Here is a 19,206-nt window from a genome sequence, read left to right as displayed (position 1 = left end):
CTGTTTTCCTCTGCACTTGCAAATGTGAATTATTCCTGCTATGAGATTTTGCGAGTGCCAAATGCTTTGCCAAAGATTTTCATGTGATCTGGCTGGAGAGCAAGAAGCGTCAGACATCTCACTGCAAACTAGGTTTCCAGCCCAGTTTTGTCCTCAGAAGTGATCCAAATGTCTTTTAGAGGAATCTAACTTTGCAGTGATCTTCTGCTGCACCCTCTGTTAGTACCTACAAGAGATCTGCAGTCTGAAATATCCTGAAATTGATCCTATTTGGTTTTATACCTGTCTGGTCTGTCCTGTCATCCCTTACTTGAACTGCTTTTGATTCTCTGCTACGCAACATGTTGTTCCCTTTTCCTCCTGTACTTGCATAAGAGAAATATAAAGGAAAGCAATTAGTTTTCAAGTAAAACTAGAACCACCCAGGCTAAATCAGGCAGTTTTCTGGCATCATCTTAAAAAAGCAGGGCTCAAAGTACAATCGAGAAAAAACCCAGCCTCCTCATTGTGAAAGAGTGATCAGCTTAATAAGAATTATAAGAAAAAAACGGAGAGAAGAGCAAAGTGAAAAGGGTTCAGGTTAAATGGTCCTTGACAGGACCCTGAAGGAGCATAAACCTGCCGCAATGGTCCTGCAAGCAAAAGCGGGGTTACAGGCACCTTCACTAAAGGCCCCAGAGGCTTTGCCGGCATCTGGTTCAAATTACTTACCAAGAAAGACAGAGAGAGTGAAGGGAGGGGGGAATATGCAAGAATAGAAATGAAGAGGCAAGCAAGCGACCTCAGCCAACAGAGGAGAGGAGAACATGACAGCCCAAATGGCAGTTGTTTTCTCAGCACAGGACAACCAGCGAGTGGGCTGCCTCGTGGCAGCACACCGAGAAGTGCTGCGTGGAGAAGGCAGCTCTGTTTTGTAAACCTGAGTGGCAAATTTTCCCCTTCAGCCCGCCCTTGCAGAGCTGTGGACAAACTGTGCCTGAACTCCGTCTGCTTGCATATTTTTTTAAATACTTGGTACTCAATTTTAAATATTAATTATCATTCATGGCAGCAAAACTATGCAGTTTCCCTGCCTTTGGGAGCACAGCAGTTGGTCCCAGGACAGGTGTCTGGTCCCAGCCCGTGCTGAACAAGTGTATCTCAGATGGATCAACCAAGCTGGCCTCTTGCAGAGCTGATGGAAGGATTGATGTGGTTGGAGTAAAGTCAAGCTGCGGGGTTGTGACATTAGACTGAATGGGCAAGAAACTTGCCTGGTAAGGCCATCATGATCCTAAGCACAAAGTTTTGTTCCAGGATGTTGTTCAGATATCTCTGTACAACAGCCTGAGATTCACTGATTCCTCTCCTTTGTTTTTCCCAGTTTCTAAAATCATCCTCCAGGCCTTTGAAAAGTGTAGGGAGAGATGGAAAGTTCAGCAAGCCAAATGATCCATGGTTTTGGGGCCTTAGAGTAAATAGGCTTGTTTGTTTAGTTGTTTGGTGTGTTTTTTTAGAAGAGTGCAAAACAAGACTGTTATTAAACCTACCGTGAACAGTACATTTACGACAACACACAAAAAAGGATATTAAATCTTTTCCCCAGAATCAAAAAGAAAACAGCACTGATCAATGCACTGAAAAGTTAAACTGGCCCAGAATATTTCAGTTGCTAAATCAAGCAAAAATAGTAAGACAGATTTTTCTAATTCAGCCTTCCCAGTCAGGAACACAGATGAGAGGTGCTAGTGACACAGGTGAGAGTATTTTCTGCAATAAGTTTATCATCTTGCTCACAGCTGATACAAATCCATTTTCCAAACTTGTTACCTCCACTGGCTGCAGGATCAGACTCACAGTGTCCTACTCAACAAAATACCAAACACTATTTGTTATTCTGGGCCAGAACAACAGCATAAACTTTTTCACACAGGCAGCCCAGGCTCCAGTTCCAGTCACTGGTATCTCACTCTTAGCACTGGCCAGACCTAGGAGAGACACAAGAGCTGTATCATGAGTACAACAGAGGAAAACAAAAATTGGGCACTGGGGAGGCAGAAGTGAGCAAAGGTCTGGATTCCCTCAGTGGTGGTCATTGTACACTGCTAGGAAACACCAGCTCATACATTTTAACCCAACTTTCCTAATCCATGTGGCTATTTCCCAGATGAAGTGATGTAATCAAACAGGGATGCTGATGATGCGAAGTTGCCGAAAAGAGGGAGGGTAAGACAGGCAGAGAACCAAAGCAAACTTGGCATCTCCTTGGGATGTGGCATGGTCTTCAGTGTGCGTTTCAGAGAGAACAGTCTTCCCTTTGACACTATGGAGCATGTCAAATTGCCTGGAAGGCTCAGAGGAAAGAGTCATCTTTCACACAATTTTACAAGGCAAAGGAAAACTTCATTTTTTGAACCATATCCTCTAAGCTTCTAAAGGAATTAAATCTCTGATCCCACCTATCGAACCCTGCACAGAAGGGAGAGCAGAAGGAAGTGCACAAGGTCAAAGCTGACTTCTTGACTCCCCAAGGAAGGCTCAAGAGCACCCAAATAATGTGGCAGGAGCTGACGACAGCAAAAAGGGCATCTTCTTGTCCCTTTGCTTTTTTAACACATACTGAGCAAAAAAAAAAAAGTGCTCAAATCCTTCTTATTTGTGAAAGGCTGGATCACCACTGGAGGTGGCTGGGTACAGCAAAATCTGCTTCAGCAGAAAAACAGAGACAAGTGTCCTGGTTTCAGTTAAACCACAATGACAAGCAAAATGGTTCCTTGTCTCCTTAAAAAAATCACCAGAACTGGTCACAGACTAATTAGTGAAGTAATTTTACATCCAAAACTGCTGAAGAGTCAAAATGCAGCACTACTTTTGGAAAGGGGGGGCTGACACCTCCCTGTGCTACAGACAGACCAGAAAGCTCTTCCAAATGCGGGTCATCTGTAGCTGGTGTGAACTTTTAGGCCCCACCAAATCATTTACTCATAGCCCAAACAATACCTAACTGGTTTTCCAAAGAACTGCTTAAGGAGAGATGCTACAACAGACACACAGAAAAGGTCACTCCATATCCCAAGAGCATAAAAAGCAGAGCCAACACCTATTCCAGCCTCCCTCTACCCCACTCATTTCTTTTGAAACTTTCTTTGCCCCCCATTTTTCAGACAGAAAACAGACACACTGGAAATAAACTTCAATGATAACAAACACAGCAACCAGTTCAGTTCATTGACCGTTCGGAGCAGCTTTGGCAGTGATTCATTGTAGCGGTAAAAAGAAAAAAGTCACTCACCCTCACAAAGCTGGCGGGAAACCATCCTTCTTCATCATCGATCTGACCCCACCACCAGTCCTTGTTGGAAGCATCCAGGACCTTGATAACGTCTCCTGCTTTAAACGCCAACTCCCGGTTGGCCATGGTGACGTGATCCCATACTGCCTCAGCACTTACAATAGAACCACCACTGATCAGCTTTGAAAACAGAAAACCAGCAGTCAATAAAAGCTCAGTTCCCCAATGCAAGCACATGCACAGCAGCAGCACAGAAAAAAGCACTCAGCCAAAGTAAAACAATCTTCCCCCATTCCAATCCATAACAATTTCACCCTCATATGATGTAAACCAGACTGCAAGCATTTCTACAGACCACCGTTCTGTTCCTAACCATGCCACGCAAGCGAGTACCGTGTGCAGATGTTCAGTGCCTCTCAGATCCTGCCCCTACGCAGGGGAAAAGCAACACCTCCCCTCTTGCTGCCACCGCCACGCCGTCTTTATGAACATGCACATCTATCTAGGCACATGGCTTTCAGGTACAATTCGGTTAGCATAATATATAGCTGAGAGTTCCCCAAAGTGGCAAAACCAAGCGATGGTGTCCTGCAAAGGAATTTTCATTCCAGAGCAAGTCTGCTCAGTTAAAGGATCAAATGTTAGCTTGACACTCAGAAGGCTTTCCATGCAAATCCAAACAAAGTTTTCAAACATATTTAGAAGAACAATTTTTTTAAAAACTCGAAGTTCTGTATTTGTTTAGTGCTGGTAAGGTACTGACATCTCTTGCTTTTGAAATCTTCAAGCTACACAGCAGACAAGAGCACCGTGGCACCCTGCTGACCTGTTTCAGACCCAACCTGGAGCACAGCCCAGCTCCACAGCATGTTCAAACCTCGCTCTGCCCACAAGAAACCTGCCGGCACTGGCTGTCATGACAGTTTTCATGGTGCAGATACCTGCCCACTAGAAACTGGACTGAGGACAGACTTGCGTCTGACAGGACCTACTGAACATCTCTCCACGTGGAGCCTATGGTCACCTTAGAGCTGAGCCAGCACCATGGCAAGGACCTAACAGGTTCTCGTTTTCATTGTGAGCCACCTAGTTTTATATATACAAAACTCCTGCTTAATGCTTGCAGGAAGGACTCATCCGAACACTGATGCTTGTACATCCATGAGACAAATCATCCATCCATGCCTGGGACACCCACTGCTCCTCAGAATGATAGTTAGGTATTTTTTAACAGAATAATAAATTGTGTTTATGTTTCGTCCACTGCAGGGATTCTGCACTGAACAGTAAGACTGCCCTAGCAAATATAGACTTTACTAGCTTGTCAGAGCCATCCTGAACCTTGTTCATTAATTCTGCCATCTGAGACGCACTGAATATGTACTTGGGCTCGCCTCCAAATCAGATTTTCAGTTCACAAAGAGCTCAGCGCTGCAGCCATCACAGACCTTCCACACAGCAAGACTTTTAACAGCCACAGATATCCTTTCAATTTAGGCAAGCAATACAAAGCATAAAGACAATAATCCATTGCAGTGGTTATGCAAGTGTAGAAGCACTAGGAATGGTTAGAGAGCTCTTAACAGCTCTTTTGTAAGTTGGGCTTACCAAAATGCCTGCTAATAACTACCTGCACAGTAAGAACTTGCAGGAAACCTTCTAGCACTGCTGCAGGGTTCTCAGCATAAACATCTAAGAGCATTCAAGTCCCTACAGGCAATTCAGTCAACAGATCAAAGGACCTGATTTACCGTTTTCCTTGAACTGACTTTCCTTTAAGAAATCAAGCTCCTTCAGTTTGTGACAATTACAGCGGCAGTTTCAGCTGTTCAATTATTAGGATCAGTTGTCCATAAACCAGCAAGATCTACGAGAGTCTAACTTGACACTTAGTGCCTTTCATCCTCAAAGCCAAGATGTATTTAGTCAGCGGACATCTCTTGTTCCTACAGTAGATAAAGTAAAACAATGTTCTTTCTACTTCCATTTTGACAAATCGTCCTTTCTAATTCAAAATCAGCTGTAAAAGAAACATGGCTTCTTCATATATCATATAGGGGCCTTCTATGCACAAGCCTCACAAGATCACTTGATAGCAGACAGAAAACAAAGGCACAGGTTAATAACAAGCTCTCATTGAAGAGTCATGCAATGGACCTAATTGATGTGCTGAACTTATCGCAGAGGGCATCTACTGTATTAGTGTGGGTTTATCTCATGTTTGGGCTTTTGATACAGAGCTGCAAGGAGCTGGGCACCAGAGGATCCATCCAAACTAGTGGCAGCTGAAGTCAGATGGTGTAGGACCCTCAGTTCACCCCAGCTCTGGGCCCTCACTTAGCAAAGTAGGGTAGCTATATCTGGAAAAATAACAGTTATAAAGACTGATTTCTGATTCCACTGCAACAACTGAATGCTCAACCCAGGTAGTGATATGTTTCAGTGCTTCCTCACAACACCTCGCGTCACTCTCAATCAAGGTTTCTAGATGCTTTCATAAATCTGAATCAGTTCAAACCACAAAGAACCCCAAGACAGATCTGGAAGGAATGAAGACTTCGCAGCTGAAGAACCCCTCCCTCAATATATTCAAGACCAGTTAAGAGTCAATTGTTCTTCTGCCAGGACTGAGATCTTCTCCTTCACTAGTGTTTCCCCTTTGCCGTATCTATGGACACTGTCCACCCTGTGGTTTCCCAGCTTAAGCAGGCTCTGCTCTTTCAGCCTTGTCTCAGCAGATGGCTCTTCCTGCCCCTGAGCATTTCACCAGCCCTTTTAGGCATCTAGATTATTTTGCCTGCATCTTTCTTGAACATAGATGACCAGAACTGTAAATACTATTCCCAGAGAGACCTTACCAGAGATTTGTGAAATAGCAAGAAATATTTATTACAGTGTCACAGAAATCTTGCAGTAATACCTACCATCTCCCCCTTTTTCCCTTGGCTACCTCCCACCAGTGGCTCACTGTGATCTTGCATTTAGCTTATCTAAATAAATGAGGTAGAGTACATTCTCTTTGTCTAGAAAATCAGTTTTCTTGTCAAAAAATAAATCAGGTTGGCCTGACACTCATTCCTTTTGTTAATGCCATTGGGTATTTTAGTCCATTTTTCACTGATGATGAACCAGGAACAGAGCTATTACGCAAAAGCCGTGTTTTTGCTTTTTCTGCTTCAGCTGACATAGACTTTGCTGTCACTTCACACACAGGCAGTTCTGGGCACGAACTGCCACAGAAACGTCACTGAAACCAAACTTCAGAGGGATTGTGTTTTAGAGCCTCCTAGCCTACTTTGCAAAAGCGCATTTCCAAGCCTGAGGCACAAAATCCCAGCTCTGAGGAGCAAGGCTTGGCCAGTGGCAAGGGCTGGCAGGGAATTACAGAGGGCCAGAAAAGCAGAGCGGTGTGCTCAGCCTTGTTCTGTTGTTAATGCAGAGATCTGGAAGATGCTTTCAGTGGATGTCAGGAGCTGAGGTGGCTTTGCAAGGTGCTTCTTGATACTCAAGGAGAAAGGCTGTAAGTTCTTGGTTTTCACTGCCTAGTGCCAGCAGACAGGAGAAAAGCCCCTTTAGCTGGTCCTTTCCAGCCCCGGTCCGAATTGCTAGCCCAAGAAAGGGATCCACATGCCAGGAAGCCTGAAAGCAAGCCTTGGCCTTCCGAAATACAAATACAGTTCAGCTTGTGAAAAACGGATGGCAGTGGGATGGCAGAATTCGAGTTCCAGTCATTGCATGTGCTGGGTCCATTGAAAGAACGTCAGAGCCTAAAATTAAAAGATCCAGTTTAATTTATTTTGCAAGACATCTTGCTGCATCTGTGGAGCCGTCTGACTCTTTCAGGGCAGGGTTACAGAGACAGAACCTGACATCTGCAGCAGCAAGAGATGATGAACTAGAGAAAGGTCAGGATAAAATACTATTTTCTAAGAGAATTCAACGCAGGAGCTCTTCACTCTGGAAAGTTCATGTCTCTTGGTTTCAAATCTGGGTCTTAGCACTGTGGTCAGACATACTCAGCCAAAGACCTTGAAGGGGAGTTATCTCCCATAATTTTAGACATCTACCACACAGCATCTGAGACAGTCATCTGGACTGCTTTATAATCAGTGAAGAGAAAGAGACACATCTGGAGTGTGATTCATCTTGGCTATTTCAGTTGCCTACCTTCAAGTGAGGTGAATCATGCCCTAGAAATTACTATTTCTCTGTGTTTAATTGGGTGATGCAAGAGTTTACATTTCCAACACCTTGCATTCATCCCATCTACAATTTGGGCATCACTAAAAAGGGGTAACAAAGACCTGGATTTAACAATAATAATCACAATAAGAATAGTCAAATATTAAATCACACTCTCCCAGACACAGCAGTTTCTCAGTATGCAAAGGTTGTTGTAACTAAAATTATGTTTTCCATGCCCACCAGAAGAATTCCCAAAATCTCAGCCTTGTAAATTTACAATAATGAGGACTTAGATATTTGGGAAAAGTGTCCTACTCATAAGAAGAGGGGGGGCAGCTAGAAGAAATGCAATAGGTGACAATGTACATTTGGTTTTGACATACCCTGAATACTGCTTGTCTTCCAGGTGAAAGTCCTAGTTCCCATTAAAATCAATTATTCTTGTCAGTTGGTTGTTCAAACTAAAGAGCCCAAAGAGAAAAGTTCCTCAATGCTCCCACCATGTAACATCAGTGCAGGAGAAATGCCCAAGAGCATTTCTTAACAACAGACCTGAGAATAATTTTTACTGTTTTATGGGAGACTTCAGAGCACTGCCAACCACTTTCTGTCTAGGGTGAAGAAAAAACTTTCCTAGTGGGCAGAAAAGCAGATTAACTACTGGGATGTTGTGCAGAGTCTAGGGACCAGTCACTGTTCGTCATGGGTCCTTCTTCACCTCCTAGCAAACACCTGGTCATGGCCAAAGATAAGTACCAGGACAGACAGATGAGAGGCCACTTCTGTGTCCCAGCACACAAATAAATTGACTTAATGAGGAAAAGAAAAAGGGAAAAAAGACAATGTTCTCTCTAATTATATGCACAGCTGACACATTTCTGGAACACACACTAAGAACATGGTGTATTATCACTGTATCGCCAGGATCACACGCATCAACCTTTCCAGGGATTTTCACTACAGGTTTCCAAAGCGCTCTGTAAAGCTCCAATAATTCAGTCACAAACCCTCACTCTAAAGATGCTTATTTAAGACACTGCTAACACTCGTGTACAACAGGTGAATGCTTTCACAATAGCAAGTAAAGTCAGTGGAAAGGAATTAAATCATTCCTACTTAAGGTCCGTATGGATTTCCCTTTCCCTTCTAGTCTGGTATAATTTCCAGGATGGAACGTGGCCACTGGAAATACTGAATTACATTAGAGGTGCTGCCAAAATAACATGACAACAACAACAAACAGTAAAAAAGGGTTTCAGAGGACTCTGCAAGTCACAACCTCTGGGATGCAGTGCCGTCAGCGTGTGCCAGCCAAGAGCTCCTGACCCTGGCACACCACAGCATGCTGTGGCAGGGATGCTGAAGGCTGTACCACAGCCAGCGCATCGTGGTACATCGTTGCAAAACCTCTGCTGAACTCACCTAGCTGTGATTGTCCTCACCAGTGTTGGGAAAGCTCAGAAATGCCCATCTGGTGAATGATCCCGACTGTCTTCTTCTTCCCTTAGACCTCAGCCAAAGGGGAGGGATTGTCATTAATGCCATGGGGGGAGCAGCTTCCAAGGAATATAAGAGGACCTCAAAAGTGGTAGTTCGGCTCTGGAATTCGCAATATTTTTTTTTCTGGCCATGGCTTTGTGGCACTGCTATCAAGATAAAATTACCCTCCTCATCAAAGTAAGTGGGAAGATAAAAATAGAAGGAATAACAGGAACAACACCCTGTTATATGACATGGTGGAATCACTCTGCCTAACCCTTGCTGACTAGAGCAAGTCTGGAACAAACTTACATGACCCAAAGGAGAGGAGGGGAAGAGGGATGCCATGAAAGACCCTCCTGCAGCAGCAGGTCTCACACACCTTGTCACCTCCTATCTTGCGGTCTATATCTATAGCACATCCTGATCAAAAAAGCCCAGGATCACCACCTAGGATGTTTTTCTAAAGTACATTTCAGAAAGTGACCTCGAAATCAAGGTTTACAACTTCTTCCAGGCTATGCAGGGTTTATATCTACCAGCCATGAACCAGCTGTGTCACTGCAAAGGGACTTTGCTCCAGCTCTACAAGATGGGGCCTCTTGGAACAAGAGTTTAGGGAATGGGTGAGCCTCTGCCTCCGATGCATCTGGTGCATTTTCCCTGACTTTGCTCACTTCCAAAGCCACAATGCACAGTTGGAGGCTAACATCTGCTCTTTCTCAGCAACTGCCTGCAGTGAGGCAGCCAAGTATGAAACATGTTTTAGTGAAATCAGCCACTATTACAAAATTTTGCTAAGTATTCCAACTAATCAATACTTACTGGCTTCTTATGGGCCAACTTGGAAACAGAAATCAGGGACTTGCTGGTCCCTGGAGACTGAAATGGGCACAATATAGCAGAAATCTTTTCAGAGGGGTGATTCATTTTGAGGCTAAGCCACAAAAACCGCTATTACCTACCCATACCTCTTCCAGGGATAAACAATCATTGTTAGCCCACAGGATTCTTCATTGAGTTTCCAGCACAGAGTTTCTCACTAGTCCAAAATTCACTTAATGAAGAGCCACCTTCCCCCAAAACCCCAAAGAAATCTACCATAGATCACCATCTCCTTAGAAAATTCTAAGTACCTACAAAGTTTCCAGGACCATGGCCTCTAGGTAATATGAATAATCTTAAGGCAGGGAAATATTTCTATCAGATCATTTATTAATGTGTCAATAGAGTTATAACAGTAAAAAAAAAAGCTCTGGGTAGTTCCCTTTCAAATCAGCATTACATAAACTACGTACTCCTCCACAGGAGCAGGACAGCAGGAATAGGGAGCAGGCTGTGAAGGGGAGATGGAAAAACATGGTGAGACTATGCCATTTGTTCAAATTGTTCTTGTATAGACATGCCCTTTATTCAGACAACATAAAAGCACTGTAAAATAACAATAGCATTTCCCATTGTATTCAACAGGCCCTTCCATAATGGCAGCAGTCAAAACATCTTCAAACAAGAAAATACAGAGAGCTGGCATTCAGAGTAAAGAAATCAATGCTCAAAGTAACCCCAGCAGAACAGGAGACACAAACGATCTGCGAACCTCCAGCCAAATGAGAATACCACTTTGCTTCCCATGTTCCCAGAAGAAAGGCACCTCATGCTGCTTTACCCTCTTGTGTTTTAATTGCATTGCTCCCTCACGAGCAGTAACGCTTACAACACAGATTGATAGGGCTGTTAATCATGGGGCCATTTACTGCAACAGCAATGCCGTCATCTTAAAGATTTCCCAAGGAAAGCATTCGTAACTCTGCTGAGATCCACTCGTATGTCCCCTCCATGAAAACCATGCATTCGGTATGAGCATGAGAATGGTTCGATAGGGTGTTCACCTGAGCCGCACAGACAACAGAAGCTGCAACCTGTGTTTCCATCCAACATTTCACTGGTTTTCACAACTAGGGCAGGTTCACTCAGTTGACAGAGCAGACAAAAAGGAAGCATACAAGAAGATGTCACCCACCCCATCATGTTGTACTTTTGCTCTTGTATAATCTCCCCATAGTCCCTTTGATTGTGTATTTATTTTTAAACCTCTCGTCAGAAATTATACAAACTGAATAATGCCAAATCATAGTGGATTCGCCACATAGCTCATTCACAAAACAAATGGGAGGGCATCTCCACTTGATTTGCTTATTCTCTGAAGAGGTGCAATCACACAAAGGTTAAGCACGAGGCAAAGAATTTCCCTTTCTGCTTTCAAGCCCTTTGATGAATTTGACTAATGGCTGGATTTCAGCTGAAAGAGGCTGATTGGAGTGAGAGTGCCTCAGATATCCCCATATTCTGGAAAGACTGTCACTGTCACACTTGGTTCAAAGCTTTATATATATATCTAAAGGTGGAGAATCAGTACACACTTAAAGGTTCATTAGGACTCGGTTGTTGTATTTTTCATTGACTTAAATTTTCTTGAAAAGGTATCGCCTGGCACACATGAAAACACCTGGCCTCATGTAAAGTACAGCAGTAGACTCCAGGGTATGATATTAGTCTTATTCTCCACCTTACTAAAGTTACCGTCTATGTCATTCCTGCTATATAATAATAGCTGCAACACAGAGCTGTGTACAGTAACTGGAGAGCTGAGAGTGCCTGTAAAACCAAGGAAGCAATGAGGAAAAGGACTAGTAACAACACAGAGTTACCCCAATAAAGCACTGCCCATGCATTTTTTAACTGGCTCTGGGCACTGGCAAGCCCTCAGCCTTGATGGTGCATATGTCACTGTAATTGCTTTCCAATCCCTTTTGCGTACTGGGCACATTAAGCCTCCCCTTGCCTGATGACATATCTTTCATGTAGAGTAATTACAAATAACCACTAACCATAATCTTTTAACTCAGATAAATTATGAGATTGGTTCTGAGACTCAAAGTTTAAACTGCTCTGGGGAAAACAGCACCTTTCGTCAAACAGCCAGAGCAGCTCGTGGCGCCTTACTGACTCAGGGCCAACACAGGCTGTCAGCATGAATCCCTCATTACAGCACACGGAAAACAAATATCTAAATACTCTTCAAGATCTAAACCTAAAATACGCATGCAAATCCCAGTCTTCTGACCCCAGAAGGGACTTCCCACATTCCTAAAAAAAGGCCATAACTGCCTCAAAGACCTAGAGTGGTACTGGAAATCCTTCCCATGATCAGAGGGCCAAAGCTGGGCTTTGATTTATGCCCAGTTTAATCTTACTGGGCTGAGCCTGCAATATGCTGTATGGGTGGGGGAAGCAGCCAGGATTTCCAAGCAATGTTTCCAGCGTTAATAAAGCATCAGCCCAGCCCCATTGCTCGCTGCGGTAGCAAACATTGTGCCAGATAACATCGAAGCATTGTGTACAGACCACTGCAGGACTTGGGAAAAGATTGATACAGTTATCTCTCAATTACCCAAGGAGCAGAATAACGCAGATAAGCAAAACGGATATTACAAAATATATATAAATTAGGCTCTGGGAATGTACAGTGAGGGGCAAGAGGCTGCTGTGGAACACTGGGCCCCAAGCTAAGGGACCCAGTGAGGAGGTACACCACAGAGCACTCAGCTGCACAGAGATCATCCTAAGCATCCCTATGCCCATGATGTAGCTAATCCGCAACCTTGAAACCCATTCATGGATAACCAAGACTTGACTGGAAATGTCAGAAATGCCAAATCTAGACTCATTTTACCCAAGAAGCTTGTCCTTATTGAAACCGGAAAGCAAAAGACTTTTCATGGAGCAGACTGGCTGACTGCACGCAAACTGAGTTCATCTGAGCAACTGAATAGTTTTTGCAGGGAGGGAAGATAAAATTGTAATTGCTCTGAGGAAGCCAAGAGCACTTGATGGTTTAGAGATTATTTATTTTAAAACGTACATCACCTGTTACTCTGGGGCACGGGAATTTCCAAAGCAAAAAGGAATTAAGGAGTAAATTACACAAATTACTCCCAGTGGATTGCATTATTCAATGCAACACAGCTACTCACAAAGGCAACAGCACACAGATCTGCTCATCCCAAACGTGGGGTCTTTGCCCCTAAATCTGCAGGAGAACTGCCACCAGCCACCACAAAGCTGGTGACACACCGCTAAGTCATCTCAGCTCTACTTAGCAGGAGGCAATGGCACACAGACACACAGCTGCACACGCACAGGCACATACACCAGGACTACTGAGTGTAGCAACTTCACTTATCTAGAATCAGGCATTCATAGTGAAATGAATCAAGTGACAGGACCAGAACTAATGAAAGTGTAAGTAGATACTTTGTCCTATAAAAGCTGACACAGTTGGCCAGGGTCTAAAAATCATGAAAGGAAATTAATTCAAATGTAGGGCTGTTAATACAAAACAGAAACATTATTCCTGGATGGCGAAGTACAAGGAACAAGCAGCAAGAGCCCCTTCCTGATATCAATCACTGCAATGTGTTTTAAAACACCTTTTAAAAATGAAGCAGATGCCTGGTTTATGTCATGTCTTCAGTAATAGCCTTAGTAATGCATAATTCCCATATATTGGTATTGTAGTATGAGGCCAAAATTATAACATTTAAAAAAAAAAAAAAGATATTTTTAGTAAGTGATGAGAATTTAGAACTTAGAAAGTGGTGGCTGTTGTTAGTGCAAATCAGTGCCCAGGCTGGATTAAAGTCCAGATGAATGTATTACACTGATTACACTCACTGCTCGGAATTTGCTGTTCTGATCTCTTGATTTCTTAGGGTAAGTCACTGCAGCTCACGTCTAATACAGTCAAGGAGTGGCTTGTTGGCAGATGAGCACAAAGAGGGGAATGCCATCTACAAATTGTTTTGCAGACCCTGAGCTTACAAAAAAGTTTAATTAAATGCAAGCACAAAGTGAGCAATGGCTGGAGAAACAACACATGACCCCCAGAAACCACCCCTGGCTTCGGGTGACTTTGCAGGGCGAGTAACAGCCCCGGCTCAGCTGGCTGACTGCCAGCCAAGCCAGTGGAAAGCAGAGCCTGTCTGGCTGCTCTTGGGCAAACCAAGAGCCATCCAGTGAAAATCCCATTGCTTCTGTCTCAGGCAGCAAGAGGAAAAACCAGGATGAGCACCTAGAATAAGAAATGGCCAGACAAAGCTTCTGGCCCCTAAATTATGATCTTCAAGAGAATTATTCCAGCAAAAACGCAAGTCTTCTTCACACCTTTCAGTATTACAGCACTTGGACCAAAAAGCAGGGAGAGGCATCCTGAACTCAAAGGAAACACCCGGGCGACCAGCCTCTGCTAGCCACCACCCCACGCGTGCAATCAACACCACAACACAACAAACCCAGCAAGACAGAGCTCAAGTTGTTATAGCAACCACATCTTGCATTTACATCTCACCTTCCATCCGTGTCAACTCCCGAGAGGGCAAACAGGCAGGACTTAAAAGTAAGTGATGTAAAGCAGCTTCTCCCCTTGAGATACTTGTTGAGCCAAACCCCGTGGTGCCCTCTTGCTCTCCAAGCCCTGAGCTCGCAGCTCGTGGGGCATGGGGTCGGCACAGCGCCCTGGCTTGGCCTCACCTCCGCAGCCCAAGAATATCTTGCTATATGCACTGTATCACTCAGAGATCTTGAAAGCATTTAACATAGCGCAAACCCCGCTGTGACCACTGCTTTTGGGGAAGTAGCACGTGGGGCAATGGAAGGAAGAGGGGTGGCACAGCGGGGTGTATATCCCAGCACGTACCTTTGCTCCCTTGGTTTCAACAGCAAGATACCAGGTATCTGGCACGATATTCTCATTCCCATCTAATTCACTTTGCATTACCATAGTTTTTTCCTACTAAAAGCTCAATGGACAATCCTGGATGTAAAAGGCTGTCTCGTCAGCAAGGTAATAAATTGATGCTAGTTAAATGCACGTAACTCTCTTGCAGATTGTCATCAGCCCCTGTAAGCCTATTACATGGATTGGCCAGATCAGTAAGGGGATATGTAGCCTTCCACGTCTAAGCTGCTTTTCTCAATTCAGGTTAGGAATGAATGAAAGTCACTGTCTGATGGCTTCTCAGATTTTATGGAAAATTGCCACAGCCAAAATGTCCTCTTTAACTGGGGTAATTCAAAGTAGACACTTGCCACAAGCCTCTCCCTCAACTGGACTGCAGCTTGGATCTACACTTCTCAGCCTCTAATTAAAACAGGGTGGAAAGCCCATAATACTAGGTCTTTTTTCAAGTCATCAACACCCGTTCTGAAACATGAGTTATCACCACAGCCTCCTGGGCTGCTCAGAGAGACAGCAGCTATCTCTGTGGCACAGAGAGAGCAGCCGCAAGCATCAGCGCGCTCCTGCACGCCCTCAGCGCCCACCTCCCGTCCCCGAGCTGCCTTGCAGCCACGCAAGCCCAAAGCGCCCTGCACTGCACCCAAACCCCTGTGCAGCTCAGAGTCATGGCAGGAGCTACAAAAGCCCTGGAGCAGGTAACGTGAGCTTCGCCCAAGCACCTATTAAGAGTGAGTCAAGCCATTGCCGTGCTGTTTCTTATTTTAGTTTGTGCAGAACGCTGTTGCCAAAGCACAGCGGAGAGCAAGGCCTGATGCGCGGTCGGCTCCACCATGCCAAACTGGTGTCACCTCGTTTGTTGTATAATCGGCCCCTTGCCCTCTCTCCAGGTCACACTGCACAAGACATGTGCAAGTCCTGTCCCTCTCTGTTCCACCTATCCTACTCCTAAGAGGCCACATTTGCTGTCTAAGTGTAACAAAATTATCACCTGGATGGTGCTGAAGAAAACAGTTACTTACCAAGATAATTCTATTCAAAGTCTAGAGGGCAAAGTTGTCACAGATGAAATATCATTGTCTATTATCTGTTGGCAAACACAGTACATAATGGCAGCCACTCAACTTAATGGCTTACATTCCAGCTCCTTCAAATGAGCCCATCACTGCTGTATGTAATCACAGTATATATTTAAAAGTATAATTTCCATCCAAAAAGACCATAGCTGGAGCAATATGACTCATACAGTTCCCTGTGCATCAGAAAGCATGTCATGAAGGCTGGGAATTTGTGAGCCAGTTACCATCTGCGTACAAATTAGACCGTGGACATGATTCTTCAAACCGGTCAACAGCAAACTCCCTCTGACATAAATGGCAGTTTTGAGGCTGCTGAGACCCGAAAGCCAGGCCCTTTGCCTCTGCACCCAAGAGAACAGAAACATTTTCTGAAGCTGTATGTGAAGTAAAGGGATACCAATATTAAAGAGAAATGCAATGGAATTAAAAGGCATCACTCCCCATATACCTATTCCAGCTCTTCATAGCTGAATAGTTATAGCTGCAAACTCAGTTTCATTTCTGCCATAACAAAATCATCTCCACAGCATAATTAGTGTGTTCATGTTAAAACCGAGTCCAAATGCATGGGAAGAGGCATCCAAATATGATTTGTTTTTCAAGACAACGTGATGTTTTCCCTGGTTAATAGATTCGATTCATTAAGGAACAACAAGAGCCAAGCAAACTATTTGCAGCAAACGTTTGCTGATTTTAGCAGCCTTTCCTCCTTGGTGAATTATCCATGAACAGACTGGTTTTCACATAATTATTTTTTACCTGTTATAATTTGACAACCTTTTTTAGTCTACCTTGGTTATGCACTGCTTACAAACTATCTGTTCTGTAACTACCGCTTCAAATAGTGACTATTCCTAATTTCCTTAATGGATCAATTATGTGACCTGGCACTATTCTGTTCCTACACTGGATGACTATCCCATTCACATATGATTTTCAAGATTGCTGAATTGAACATTCATGTGAGCAGGTATTTGCACTAGGATTTGCAACACTATCTTAAGGCAAACATCTGAGTTTTCTGAAGGGGTTTTGAATGAATAATTTTCTGCATTATTCACCTACCTCTAGAAATAACACTCCATCTGTTCATGGAACAGTTCCTTTTTCTTACTTAGGTAAAGTGAAGGTCATGCAAAGTGAAAGAAAAATTTGCACATCCCCAACGCCCTACAACCATACACATCTACACAAATGCATGCGTACCTGGTCAAGGTCATTAACCAGTCAAAGAAAGAAATACAGCTGTCAGGTTAAGGGTAGTGAGTAATCACCCAGTGCATCATTGCTGCGACAAGCACCCCAGGACACAGGCTGGAGTCAGAACATGTCCTTTGCAATTAATCATTAATCAGGACGTGTTACGACAAAGAAGTCAAATGGCAACTCTAAAGGTGAACCAGAATGCTACTTTTAAAACACCTACGCTTAAAAAAAGAAAAAAAGTCAACTCTCAAATCTGAGGGTAAAGGCAAATGGAGTACATATAAAATCCATACCAGCCTCTGGGTGGAAAACAACCAACTCATACTGGGACAGGATTCACCCCAGAAGAACTGTCAGCAGTACAGCTCATGTGAGGCTAATCCCTGGCTGTGTGGGCTTTGCTGGTATGGCAGATCTTTCCTTTCCCTGGCCTGTCCCATGCCATTGACCTACAGAGGCCTGGAGTGAGCCCTGGTTGCTTTGTATGAAAATAACAGGGCACTGCTTGTGCCAGTCCTCCCTGGTTCCCCGTACAAAGCTCCTGCTTGGGTTGGACTCTCTACCCCCTGCACGCTTGGGATAACTGTTAGAAATACAGTCATTTATAGTAGTTAGATAACCCTAAACCCATATGCTGAGCACTTACGGTCATGGTTAGTACTTGAAGGAGCATGCTAAATGCAAGTCCTGCTCTGGTTTCAGAATTCAGAGATGGTATTCAAGAGCACAGGAGGATCACAGATACCTAGGCTCATACTCTGAAGAAAAGCAAACAACTCCTCAGTGCAGATCTTCAAAGCAACCTAAACTTTTCTTATTCTCCCATAATACTAGTCTGCTTAATTGTGTGTTGAGCACAGCCAGCCTCATTTGTACTGTAAGCCTCTGTCCTTACTCAAGTGAATAGTGACACCAAAGTCAATGGGAACATCTGCAAGCCCACGTTCATCAAATACATTGGGTTCTTCCTTCAAGGAATATATAACCGTTAGTGTCTGATGTCTTAGCCAATTTCCATGCTGTTTTCCATTTTTAGAGGAAAATTTTTAGAGCAAAACTAGTGTAAAATATGAATGACAGTCCAGGGAGGTTGCTACACACAGGTACAGACAGATTTGAAGGTGCACGATGACAGCTCAACTTGGATTTGGATTGAAACTTGCCCAAATGGAGCTGTCGTGGTTGAGCTTGTCAGAGTTCATTAGCCCAGATGAATTCTCATCCAAGGATCTGCCCAGGCTCAGCTTCAGCTATGCTATCTATTATTTGCCTGGTAAGCAATCTACACTCAATTATATCCAGTATGTAATTATTATTCATTTCCAAAACAGGTTTTCCTGACTCAGAATGCTTAAAGAATGCCTTAAAGGATTGTTACTTCTAGAATAGAAATTTTCAGAAAAGAGACCATATAATGAAGGTGGGAGATTCTGACCTAATGGAAAATCTCCAACCCTTCTCACAGTAATTTTTTATTCAGCTTAAGAAACAGAAGTCGAGTGCGTGGACTTCCCCCAGACATACTGCTTGGTGGGTGTTGTCTAAGCCTATGCCAAATGCGATGACACCTCTCCTAGAAATGTGGTAAGCAAACAGAGGCAAAATGTAAATGCACAGGCATTGGCTACAAGGGCTCTGGGATCCACCCAGGGAATTCACAGGGTTTTTGCAATGAACAGTGCCATGTGAGATAACATTAATTGATAGTGAAATATGCTCAAATCTCTGAAATAAAAAACTTTGGCTAGAACTATTGTGACTAATTGCTGAAAATAAGAGCATGCACCCCTCATTGCTCTGCAGCCCATTTAACTTCTCTTTCCATCACTGGAGCAACTTCCCAATATTCCCAAGGCTTTAAAAAATGCTATTGCAAGCCCTGTCCACACTATCTAATCTAGCATCATTAACAATTGATACTGTTTTTTGAAGGCATCCAAGATGTTCTGTTTGGGAAAGTACGTGGTGAGTACCCTCCTGAAGACATCTGGTAAGGAATTTTTACTACTGGCCTAGATATGTACTCCACCTAGAAGAATTAAGTGGCTCTAAGGACCTTTTAGTCTAAGTAAATCCTCACTTAAACAAGCCCTATGAAAATGGATAGGAGCTCCAACAGGAGCCTGATTTGGTTTTGCTTTATGGTCCACTCAGAGAAAAAGAAACAAGAAAAATGTTATGTGATCTCTCTC

At 43.6% G+C, this 19,206-nt stretch overlaps 1 protein-coding gene across 2 annotated transcripts in view; it reads right to left on the bottom strand.

The window, feature by feature from the left end:
- The window catches only part of ARHGEF9 (Cdc42 guanine nucleotide exchange factor 9), a 218,761-nt gene that overhangs the window by 65,735 nt on the left and 133,820 nt on the right, over positions 1-19,206 (bottom strand). For both annotated transcript variants that reach the window (XM_075053735.1, XM_075053733.1), the window contains exon 5: positions 3,272-3,451. In XM_075053735.1, the coding sequence (XP_074909836.1) occupies positions 3,272-3,451 (180 nt within the window). The remainder of the gene's footprint in view (positions 1-3,271; positions 3,452-19,206) is intronic.

The sequence above is a fragment of the Buteo buteo genome, chromosome 22, assembly GCF_964188355.1.
Source record: "Buteo buteo chromosome 22, bButBut1.hap1.1, whole genome shotgun sequence".
NCBI lineage: Eukaryota > Metazoa > Chordata > Aves > Accipitriformes > Accipitridae > Buteo > Buteo buteo.
Note: the sequence above shows the minus strand (reverse complement) of the source record. Positions and strands in the feature narration are given on the sequence as shown.